The 12,377-nt window shown below is 38.2% G+C and overlaps 1 protein-coding gene across 8 annotated transcripts in view; it reads right to left on the reverse strand.

The window, feature by feature from the left end:
* The window catches only part of LOC127438187 (dedicator of cytokinesis protein 3-like), a 278,795-nt gene extending 274,486 nt beyond the window's left edge, over nt 1-4,309 (reverse strand). For all 8 annotated transcript variants that reach the window (XR_007896670.1, XR_007896671.1, XM_051693558.1 and 5 more), the window contains exon 1: nt 3,905-4,309. Coding sequence is in view for 6 of the 8 variants with exons in the window: in XM_051693558.1 (XP_051549518.1) it covers nt 3,905-3,941 (37 nt within the window). In the remaining 2 variants the exon portion in view is untranslated. The remainder of the gene's footprint in view (nt 1-3,904) is intronic.
* Between the last annotated feature and the right edge of the window lie 8,068 nt (nt 4,310-12,377).

A 12,377-nucleotide genomic window follows, 5' to 3' on the forward strand; every position in this document is an offset into this window, starting at 1 on the left:
GGTTTCATTTAGATGCTGTTTGCACTCTGGTGCAAATAGTGGCAGCAAGGGGGAAACTCACCCCCACCCAGAATCTACACCACTGAGTGGCAGATACTTTTTGCACCCTTAATGAAATAATAACAGTATAGAGGCATCACTGCAGTATGTTTATTGTGTTTATTTATAGTCCCACAGACACACTAGACCAACCCCTAAACCTAACCCTAACCTTTCTTTACAAAAATTAACCATGGTTTTACGCAACCTAGTCTCATAGAATGAACGTTACTATAATTACATTTTTGCAAACAGAGTTTTACGTGCCACTTTCTTTGTTTTGCTAAAGTTTCCCGGAGAAATTAACACTAGAGGCGCTACAACAACATATATATTGCGTTTTGTTTATCTTTCACACAAATCACGGGTACTATGGCTTTTTATGACTTTATAAACTTATTCTTAACTTATTATAACACTTATTCTTTGCACTATTACTCAATCACTGCTAAGTTATGATATCAAAACACTTTTACTCTAATGCATCATTTGAAAAATGATAAATTTTAATGCTTGAACTACAGACCCAATGACATTTACACACTTATTCCAATGCGATTACCTTCTGCTGTAGTTCACCTGATAGAGTTTTGGACTTTGGACTCGGAGTCCAAACCTCGAGCCCAGCCAAGGATGCTCAGAGTGAAAGTGAAGTGAAAGTGCCATAGAAGCAACACAAAATGAAGTGGTTGCTTCAGCAAATGTGCTTTTCATGTCGAATTTGCTTTTAAAACACTATCGGTTAGGTTTAGGCGTTGGTTTAGGGTAAGGATGTCTGTTTTGTTCACCTCTCATTTATCTTTTAGGACACTATTGGTTAGGTTTAGGTTAAAGTTTTAGGTTAGGGAGGCACGTTTTACTCATTAAAGAATCCATCTAATATTCACCTTAAAAACCTTGTCTGATTTTAACATAATTTCATTCTAATCCGGTGCCCCCCGCTGGACATTTCACTGGGAAACTGAAGCCAAATGTGTAATACAGCACGTCATTTTGTAAACATTTTGCCATTGTCACATAACTTTTATGAAACCAGACTGGTTTTACTACAGTAACCATGGTATCACCATGGTAATTTGTAGTAAAATCATAGTAACCAATAAATTAAACATAATTACTATATTAACACCATATTACTGTAGTAACACCATCGTTAGGATTAGTTCACCCAAAAATGAAAATTCTCTCATGGTTTACTCACCTTTAAGACATGCCAGATGTGCATGACTTTCCTTCTTCAGCAATGAAGATTTTTATAAGCACATTTCAGCTCTGTTTGTCCATACAATGCAAGTAAACAGGTGCCATCAGGCTGCTGGCTGTTTGACAGCCCAAAAGTCATATTAAGGCAGCATAAAAGTAATCCACACGACTCCAGTCGATCAATGAATATCTTCTGAAGTGAACCGGTAGGTTTGTGTGAAAAATAAATAGATAATTAAAATGTTTTCAACTTTAAATCGTTACTTCCGGCCAGCACTGGGATGCTGTTTGAAATGACCTAACTTTCACGTGACGTTCGTTCCTCTGTTGTAAGCAAAGCGCACGTAAACGTGCCATCATGCTTACGTCACGTGACAGCTCCGTGATGGGTCGACTGCTTGCAGGAATCGTTTTTTTAAAAGTTAATAAAGTTTTAATTATCGATTTAATTTTTTACACAAACCTATCGGCTTGCTTCATAAGACATTCATTGATCGACTGGTGTCGTGTGGATATCAACTGGAGTCCTGTGGATTACTTTTATGCTGCCTAAATGTGACTTTTGGACCGTCAAACAGCCAGCAGCCTGATGACACCACTTTACTTGCATTGTATGGTAAACTAATCCTTTAATTGCATCAAATCTATGGTTTCTGCCAAAAAAGTAGTGTTAAAGAAAATATTAGGAGAGGAGACAGCAAACAGAACGGGAAAAAGAGTGTGACAAATGCAGAATCAAGCCGGGTCAAAAAGGCACAATCTCTTCGCCGTTAAGTCCTATGCCACTGCTGCAACTATCACAATACAGTTTGTCATAAATTTCGGTTTCCGATAGACTATTGGGGTGCAAATAGGCGCACTGTGTGGGAGGTGTTATTTGCACCTGGGTACAAATAGTCACTCAGTTCAAAAAAGGATAAGTGAAGATATATACATATAGTTGTGTATTTGTTTATTTATTTAACTCAATTGATTTGTAAAATGCATGGTGTGCTAATGACAGCAGTACTGGGAACAGTGATGCTCAATTACAAAAATACATGATTTTTAAATTCTTAGGAAATGTGTCAAGTAGAATTGTCCAACACTTTTAATTCTATTATAGATGGGGCAAAGTTAAAATGCCAAATCTATTGTAGTGTATCCTTTAAAAATAGAATCATTGTTATAGCAGAGTGACAGTGGTTTGATCAGGGTAAAATTAACCATGGTTTTACTATAGTAATATTGTAGTAACCATGTTTTTTGATAGAGGCCATGGTTTTAATGCAATTCACCATGGTGTTAATACAGTAATATGGTGTTAATATAGTAACCATGTTTAATTTTGTGGCTACTATGATTTTATTACAAAATACCATGGTACTGTAATACTATGGTTACTGTAGTAAAACCATGGTTCATTTTGATAAGGTAAGGTTAGGGTTAGGTTTAGGGATTGCTCTAGGGTGTATGTAGGACTCTAAATAAACACAGTCAACAAACTGCAGTGATACTGTATGTTAGTATTTAATTAGGGGTGTAAATAGTGTAATATATATATATTAAACAAGTATAAAAGTTCCCCTAATTTAAAAGTCACCCATATACTTCTTGTAAGAGTTTGCGCTGACTAAAAACGCTTGTGGACAGTGCTGTAGAATTTACTCAAACCATTAACACCAAATTTAAACAGCCAGCAAATTACATACATATAGCAAAGATCCCAGTGAATGCTGTCACGAGCACAGGAAGTGAACCATTCGGACTGAGTCAAGTGCCAAAATAATGCATCTAATGATTCTGCATTTTATCCAAGACCGATGTGACAGCTAGATTGTAGATGACCAATCATACACCGCCCCTAATGCTGTTCCCTCTGAAAACAGTGACTCATCAGGCCATTATTCGACATATAACTCAAATTCCCCATTTTCTGCAGCAACCGCTGTGATTCATACAAGCTTTTCTCTTTCTTTTGAAGATGCATTGTACTAATGACCTATTTCTACAAGTACACAGATCTTGTCTGCTTCTGTCAAGCACACTGGGGGTGCTGTGAAGAGTGCTCTGGCTTTTTAACCATTGACGTGATTGTTTTTGTGTAGATATGGTGACTGCAGCTGGTAGGCATTCCATCACTGAAAACATGACCATTTCTGATTTGGTTTGGATGCCCATGTTGAGTCCAGCTGAAATGATGAAGATGATGATGATGAGTGCAAGACAGTCGTGATTTTATATTTAGTGATGTCAGATTTTTGCCTCCATGCACCTGTTGGAAACACACTGCTCTCGGCGCCCTCTGTCGGTTAAGTCTAGTATCCACAACATCAGCAGTGTGTGTACTACTGTAAAAACATGTTAGTATTCAACAGTCGTGCGGACAGATTTATATCATGAATTCTAACAGTCTGGTTAAAGAATTGCTTAATATTGTAAAACACGTTACAAATGCATACCCACCATTAACATGAAACACTTTAAATTATATGCGTGTTTTACAGACATTATAATGCCATTTAGTTTCATATGACAGCATCAGATGTCCTTTGCCTTCTTCAGTCCTTCAAATGATTTTTTTGTCAGACGAACATACAATAAGGTGTAAGTCATATAACTGCAGCTCATTGTATACATTCACATCAATAAAGGAAAATAAAACCAAGATATTTCAACTCACCCACTCCAGTCTTCTCGTCCTCGGTCGGTGTCCACATGATCCCGGTAAAATCACCAAGATATCTGAAGAGTTTCGGTTAAATGTCATGTACGTTGACACATTAAAGCTGAATTCAGAAGGTACGACGTGTTTATTTCACCGCGTTATATTTCATTAAAACAGTCGACGGTCTGGCTCTCCATCCGTGCGTCTGAATCCTCCGGTATGGATGCAGCGGCGGCAGCATCTGAGGATGGAGACGATTATTTATTTATTTCATTGGCTCGGTCTGTCCGTGATTTAACGCAGAAATCCGACAAATCAGCACGAGGACGAACTACGACGATTTCGGCGCGTAGTCGATACAATTTCCCGTTATTTTTTAATGTTATGTACGGTGTGCACGGGAGACGCTTCAGCGCCGGTGCTGCGCCATCTTCATCTTTCCGTCCGTTCGCCGTCACATGACGCAGATTGTCGCTCTTTAACGGGACACGCGCTTTACCGTTAGTCCGCAGCGCGCGAGAGAGCGCGCGCTGGATTATTGACTCATGATGGAGTGTTTTGACTGGTCAGTATGATAAATATTTGTCGGTCGCACTTCACTTTAGGTTTATATGTACTACTGAGGAATTTAAATGAGCATTGTGTACTACAAAATTCAGATGTACCATGAGCTAACCACTTTCAAAATAGCTTAGATAATAAATTAATAGGAGTCTCCTTTAAATAGCGTAAAGGGCCGTTCATACCGAATGCGTATTCACGAAAAAACAAAAGCTAGTATACAGCGCCTCAAATAGAATAGAACGCAGGTGTCTCGAGACGCATTTTTAACTGCTGGACCGCTGGTCAAAAAAAAAAAGCGCATGTTTACAAAGAAAAATAACTGAAAAACTTTGCAGACGGACGCAAGAACACATTTGGTGTGAACTGCCCCTGAATCTTTCAGACTCGATCGTTTGGTTTCTTTTTTGATGACAGTAAGACAGTTGACAGATTCATTGTACTACGTTTTTCAGTGGGCAGTGCCACGTCAATAAACGTGTAAGCTACAATACAAATTAATAATAGCAAAGATGTAAACAATTCAATTCAGAATTGTGTCGCATGCAGGGGCGTAGATTCCGGGTGGGTGGGGGGTAACCCACCCAATAATCAAAACAAGCAAGCAACCCCCCCACCCCATTATTTGTACCATGATCAATGGAAACATGTAAATGCTTCAGGCTGCATCCCCCCCAACGTTCAAGCCAATTCTAAACCCTTGGTCGTGTGCTATCAACTGACAAGGCTGTTGATTTTGTATTTGACACAAAGGATAACCGAGGGGCCGTTCACATTGAACGCGTCATTGACGCGGCATCTAAAAAATGTGACTCTTCTGCACGAGGCACTGCAAAAAAAAATGGTTAAAGACGTCCGTCTAGCGCATGTTTATCGAAAACCGTTGAAAAAATAGCGCAGACGGACGCAAAAACGCGTTTGATATGAACGGTCTCTAACACTTCTGTTAACTGGCCAAGCAGTCGATACGCTTTCTGTAGTAACTATAGTATTCTGAAGGAAACTATGGTTACTATACATTTTTGTAAGGGTGATATTTCTTATTATTTATATTATGTATTTCTGGTGGGTTGGATTGAACAGACCACCTCATGCCACGTCTGAATGTGGGTTAACCAGCCATCTGCCAAAACAGTTATAATTCCTAATCTGACTATAATTATCTGGATATAATTGTGCTGCCAGGCCATATTGTCTGAAAGTGTGTGTGTGTGTGTGTGTGTGTGGTAGGGGTGTACTCACTGCTTGTGGACTGCTCTTGTTTACCATTAAGTGATTTTAGTAACAGAATGTATGAAAACTGCTCGAGACAACAGTATAGAGTACATAAAAGAATACTGTAAATCCTTAATGGTTCAAACAGAAAATGCTCTTCCTATTGACATTTTTGTGTGTGTTATTTTTCTTTAAAAAACAATTGAAGGTACCTTCACTTGAAGACCACAAAGGGAATCATGAAAGGAGGGGACGGGAAGGTCACTCACACTGCCCTTCCCATCTCATTTGCCCAAGCATTCATTTAGAAGTGACAGAGTCCATTAGTAGAGGGTGTATGACTGTATGTGCACTGTCATATGGATCGGTTAAGAACTGAGAGATGGCTATTAGAAGATGGATGTCATCTCCAATCACACATGCAGTCTGTGCTGTCTGCCCCCACAACATACTGTACTGTCCAGAATCTGAGACCACCAGTGAAAATGCTTTTATTTTACAATTTTCTGAATTAATACACTTATTTTTTTCTATTATAAATTATATCAACTTAACAATTCAAGTGAAGTTGAACTGAAAAATGAACAATTTCAGAATTTCATAGTGTTTTGTACAGTTTGTCTCCCTTTTGCTTTAATGGCTGTATCATTGTGTCTTGATCCAGCCACAGAATAGTATTAATAATAAACGTAATTCTGACTTTATATCTGACAATTTCGACTTTGTATCTCACAGTTCCGACTTTATGTCTAGCAATTGCAACTATATCCACCAGCAGCCATATCACCCTGTAGCTCAAGACTGGTTGACCATTGAAGCTAAGCAGAGGTGAGCCTGGTCAGTACCTGGATGGGAGACCTCCTGGGAAACAAAGGTTGCTGCTGGAAGAGGTATTAGGGAGACCAGCAGGAGGTGCTCACCCTGTGGACCTGTGTAGGTCCTAATTCCCCAGTGTAGTGATGGGGACACTATACTGTAAAAAGGCACAGTCCTTTGGATGAGATGTTAAACCCCCCATTGGCCCTTATCAATCATGGCTTCCTAATAATCCCCATCCATTAATTGGCTTTATAACTCTACTCTCTCCTCTCCACCAATAGCTGGTGTGTGGTGAGTGTACTGGTGCACTATGGCTGCTGTTGCATCATCCAGGTGGATGCTGCACACTGGTGGTGGTTGAGGAGAGTCCCCTGTTCACTGTGTAAATTGCTTTGAGTGTAGTGTCAGAAAAGTGCTATATAAATGCAGTTCATTCATATCACCTGACTTTGACTTTTTATCTCACAATTTTAACTTTATTTCTTGCTACAGTGACTTTATATCTCACAATTGTGACTATATCACGCAATTGCGACTTTAACCCTCACATTTTTCGTTTCTTTCTCGCAATTCTGACTTACAGTTTTTCACAATTCCACCCAAAACCCAAACCTTCTAACTACAATCACAAAACCCTCAAAACATATCACGGTGAATATATTGTGTACTGTAAGTACTGGTAGTAATTGAATTTCAGTATTGAATATCTGCATATTCAGCACTTGCATACTGTAAAAATACAGTAGTCAACTGCAAAAGCCCAAAGAACAAAGAAAACTCTAAATTAAGTACACTTAAAAATGTTGTACAACTGCAAAATCAGCATCATGTCTTTGTGCTTTGTGTATTTTGTACAATTGGTTTGATCAAATTATCAGAAACTTGTGAACAGTTTTGAGTCATAGTGTGTGAACTATGACAACTGTGTTGTAGTTGTGTTGCCGCCCATGTTTACTGTTTTGCAACACAAGTGCATCACATTGCGAGATGTGTTATAGTGAGTGGGAATGTGTTTAGACTTATGCAAAAATAGTGGATGAGATTTGCAAATTGTGTCTAACTTGTTTAAGGTTCTGCCAAAAGAGTGACTGATTCGACAAATGGGTTTAGAGAATGGGGTTTAGCGTTTTATAAAAAAAAAAAAATTGTGATATCTCAGAATTTAGAGTTATAAAGTTGCAATGACAAGAAATAAAGTCACAAATGTGAGACATAAAGTCAGAATTATTTTTTTATTATTATTTTTTCCAAAGCGTGATGCACTGAAACCAAAAGTTTAAACTTGCATTTGGGGCCCCTTTATACATTTCTATCAAAAACTGGAGCTAACCAACACACTCAGGATTCGTATGGATAATTCATATGATATTGTGCGACTGCACTCGTTTGAATTCCTACGACTTTCACTACAGCCAGTGACGTCGCTGAACATCGTTTCCATCTAATATGTGACAATTACTTGCTTCTGTCACACAAAACAGCTTCCTATAACGTTTACACACTCTACTGATTGGTTACGTTTAGATAAGGGGTTTGGGTAAGGGCATAATATTAATAAGCATGTCCTTAAGGCCTCGTGCGTGAAACTCACGCTAACTTCCGCATTAGACATCTGGGAATTTACATGTGATGAAGTCGTACGAGTTTATGCAAACACAAGCATGTAACATCACACGAAATAGCCACCTTGTATATTATGTACGACATTTCATGAGATAGGTTTGGAGCTAACACGTGCCCACAAGTTCAACAACACTTCCCGCGTCAGCCACTGGGGGCAGTGATTTGAATTCCAGTTAGAAATTTCGACCTACTGACACCGAATTCACAGTGAGCTCCGTCTGAAGTTTGCACAAAACCTCATGATCCATTTTACACCAGCATGATTTGAGAATGTTCCAAAGAAGAAGAATGTTCATAAAGTGTATTTGCTTTTCAACATCCTAAATCCCAAATCAATTCCAGGATTACATTTTATTATGAATATTAGATTTGAATGTAGACTTTTGAACCTAACTGTATGTGTCAGTATACAAATACATATCAGAATATTATCTTATTTAGATTAAAGGCTTATTCTTATATGCTAGTCTATATGCACATTTGCATAAGAATCAGCAAATAATGAAATATAGCATTGTGTATATTATACAGAGAATTTATGGTATTTTACAATGTTATTTTGTATAACTGTAAATGCCCAATTAATCTATTGTTTTAAACTTCATTTAGATTCATTCCCTCACAAAAGGACAACTCATATTATCATGATGTTCAACAATCCGCTTTCAAATCAGTTGTTTTTTTCCTCGCCACTGATGCATAAACTCAATTCCGTTGTTTATTTTTAGTATGTAAGGTGATTTTCTCCTAACACCTAGATCCTGAGAGAACTGAATAAACATTCCGGACATGAGGTTACCATGGTGATGTGAATAGCAACCTGCTGCATTTTCCAAGGCAGCTTAATGGTCATTGTGGGTGTTGCGGATTCTCCTGACCCGCTGTGGAAGCCGTCCACACATATCCTTAATCAAAGACTTGCATTCATAGTCTCATCTATTTATTTTAAGTCTACATTTCTTGCAATTTAAGTGCACAGGTTTCACAATTCTAAATGAGTAAATCATATAAAAATTCATTAGACTTTAAAGCTAGTTAAAACTAGATTTTCCAGAATATCATATAGACTTGGAGGTGGGCTCTTTTGGCTTTAAATAGCAAGAAGCCACCCAGTACTTGCTCAGAACAGCTTAGTATCTGTATAACAACGCCCTGGCAACCACCCACAACACCCTAGAAATGTGTAGGTTACTATGGAAGATGTAAAAATGGAGTTGTTTTTACAGTGTGAGATGCATTGCAAACAGTCTATGGAGTGACGGGAATATCTATGTGTTACTCCTAGTGGCTGTAATTCAAAAGACTCAAGAGAGGCACATCAACACCTCTGAGTCATCACAATTCAACTGAGAACTCTCCAGATGAAAGGAGTTTGCTCAGTCTGTGAGTTCAAACTATTAAATATATCCTTTCCATCACTGTGAATAGCTGTATCTATGACTTCTTATTGGTGCATGTAGTTTGTTTATATATATATATATATATATATATATATATATGTGTGTGTGTGTGTGTGTGTGTGTGTGTGTGTGTGTGTGTGTGTGTGTTTGTTTTTTTGTTTTTTTACAATCTTCAATGGTTCAGGTTTATATCAAAACACATCTATGCTATTTAAATAGAGATATTGAGTTGTTCTTAATATAGATATATCCACAATCCTGCTATGATACATAAAAGCTGATAAAATGGATAAAAACCTAAAATAAATCCTGATAGATAAACAGAGAGAGGAATGAATCAACCTTAAATAAATAAAAATCAAGACACAGACAAACTAACAAAGAGATGCTTTTCCATATTCAACTAAAGTTTACAGTGACATCACGTGGTACAGTTAGAAATTGCAATAAACATGTGGATGGAATGAATTTATTCAATTCAGGACTGACAGTGGATTATAATCATTATGTATTTATTTGTGTGCATGTGTGTCTTAACAAGACTTATCCAACAATCTGAAGTCTATATATATTTTTCTTCCTTTAAAAAGTGCATTGACAGTTTCTTCCATGATAATCGAGGTGATAATTTTCAGTATGAGTACATTTTGTTGTATCAGGGTATCATATGGACGCACTTTAAAGTAGTTACTATCAACTTCACAAATATTGATTGAACTGTTGCATTTATTGCTAATCTACCAACTACAGTCTACAGAAAGACACCAGGGGAGACTGCAGGTTCCTAATGAAGATGTTTGTGGACCTTAACCTGTGCAGCGATAAAATTATCTTCTCACATTTCACCTGCAGTGACCAGGGATTGTCAAGCTCCAAAAAAAGCACTATATAAGTACTATAAAAGTAGTCCACACGACTATTTTTGTGTCTGTGTTAAGGCGCAGCGCTATGCATGAACCTTTGCGAACAAGTGAATGCATCAACTTTAAACAAGTCTTAAAACTTGGCGCATGCTTGCACAAAAATACAAAAACTTCATGGTGATGCTAACTGACTTTGCACGAATGATGTATTGCATTGCACTGCGCTTACAACGTATAGTGGTCTTAAAATAGGGTCCTATTTCAATTGATTCAAGTTGTAATTCACTGAAAAATTGTCCCTCCTCTGTAGCTTTCGAATCAAATATGGCGCAATTGGACATGTCATGTCAGGTTTGACGTCAGTGACATTTGGTCACAAGACATGCAAGAATCAATGGTGTTTGATGTCAATAATGTCCAACTGATGACGTAATTTAGAACAAAATCTTTTAAAAAAGGTGTTTTTGAGTTTGTTTTTGTGGTTTGTAACAGCTCGCCAGGGCAAACTTTTAGGAAAACCGCTAAACACCGTTTTACTGCCATTGGTCCATGTCGTCGGTAGGTGTGACCTGGAGCTCCACCTACTTTGAGGCCGACAACTAATTCCTGTTCAGTCAGTTAAGATCAGTCAACATGAACACACCGGCGTGCAGATTTATTAGCAAGCTAATGCACAGTATAAATAATCTACAAAAGGAATCAAATTTACTAAAATACTCTTTAAGTGCACATATTATCTGTTGTTTGATATGCTGCTTCACTAATGTGCCATCTTCAGCCGAAAGCCATTCTTTGCCCAAAAGTAAATAATGCCCATAATCAATCTTTTGTCCATATTCTGCCCATGAACATTCTTTTATACACACATTTTGCATTAGTACAAGTGTCATCATAAATAACAGAATGTAACTGGATTCTTCTCAAATCCATCCTTGCACAGACCCTACATCAATTAGGTTGCAGGCCTCCTCCATGGCTTGAATGAGGGGTATCCTGACATAGGGCTGGAGATCGTAAACCTTCCACCCCCATGCCGGGAAAAAAAACCCCCTCCTCAATGGGTTAAAGAAGGGAGAGTATGGTGGGAGGTATTGGTGTGAAAATTGTGGATGCTGATGAAACTAGTTTTGGACCAGAGCAGATCGGTGGAAAGATACATTGTCCCAGATGATAATATATCTCATCTGCTCTGCATCCATTTGGTCTTCTGCTGTGACGATATTGTGCAGTCTGTCTAAAAATGTGAGTATGTGGGCCGTGTTGTAAGGGCCTAAGCTGGCATGGCGGGGGAGGACCCCATTCTGCGTGATTGCCGTGCACAATGTGATGTTACAGTACTACCACGCTGGCCTGGGACATTCAAAATAGCTCTGTGGCCAATGACGTTTCTCCCTCTTCCTGCAACGTTGCCTTCCATTTTTGTTGAAGACAGGTAAACTCACCTGTTGCCTTTTTATAGTGCTTACGCCTGATTGGTGAGTTTACAATTAAGCACCTAAGTGTCTGTTCACCTGACGGCCATGTTTGATCAATTGGTTCATCGGTGTGGTATTGTAACAATGCTGGTAATGACAGGCAAATGATGAAGATGATGATGTGTGACAAACCCAAGTGCAGTTTATTATCAATTGTGAAATCCAAAAACCGTAACGCCCAACATGAACTTGACATGACATGAACAATCCAACAAAGTTACATTCACAATACCTGAACCTTATACAATGGAATCATGAGACTTAAATACATGGACATGGGAAACATAAACCAATGAACAAACAGAACTCTAAACAAGATAACAAGACAATGAGCATAAACCAATGACATGACAGAACCAATAACAAGACTATGAACCAATGGGAAACAGACACAATGAACATGAGGGAAACAGGATGATCACATGACATGGCAGGGAAACAGGAACAAACATTTCATGGAAACAGGAAATAACATGACATGAAACCACATGACCTGAACAGAAACAGGAACTAAACTTTAAAATAAAAGACG

This window comes from Myxocyprinus asiaticus, chromosome 49 (assembly GCF_019703515.2).
Source record: "Myxocyprinus asiaticus isolate MX2 ecotype Aquarium Trade chromosome 49, UBuf_Myxa_2, whole genome shotgun sequence".
Classification (NCBI taxonomy): Eukaryota; Metazoa; Chordata; class Actinopteri; order Cypriniformes; family Catostomidae; genus Myxocyprinus; species Myxocyprinus asiaticus.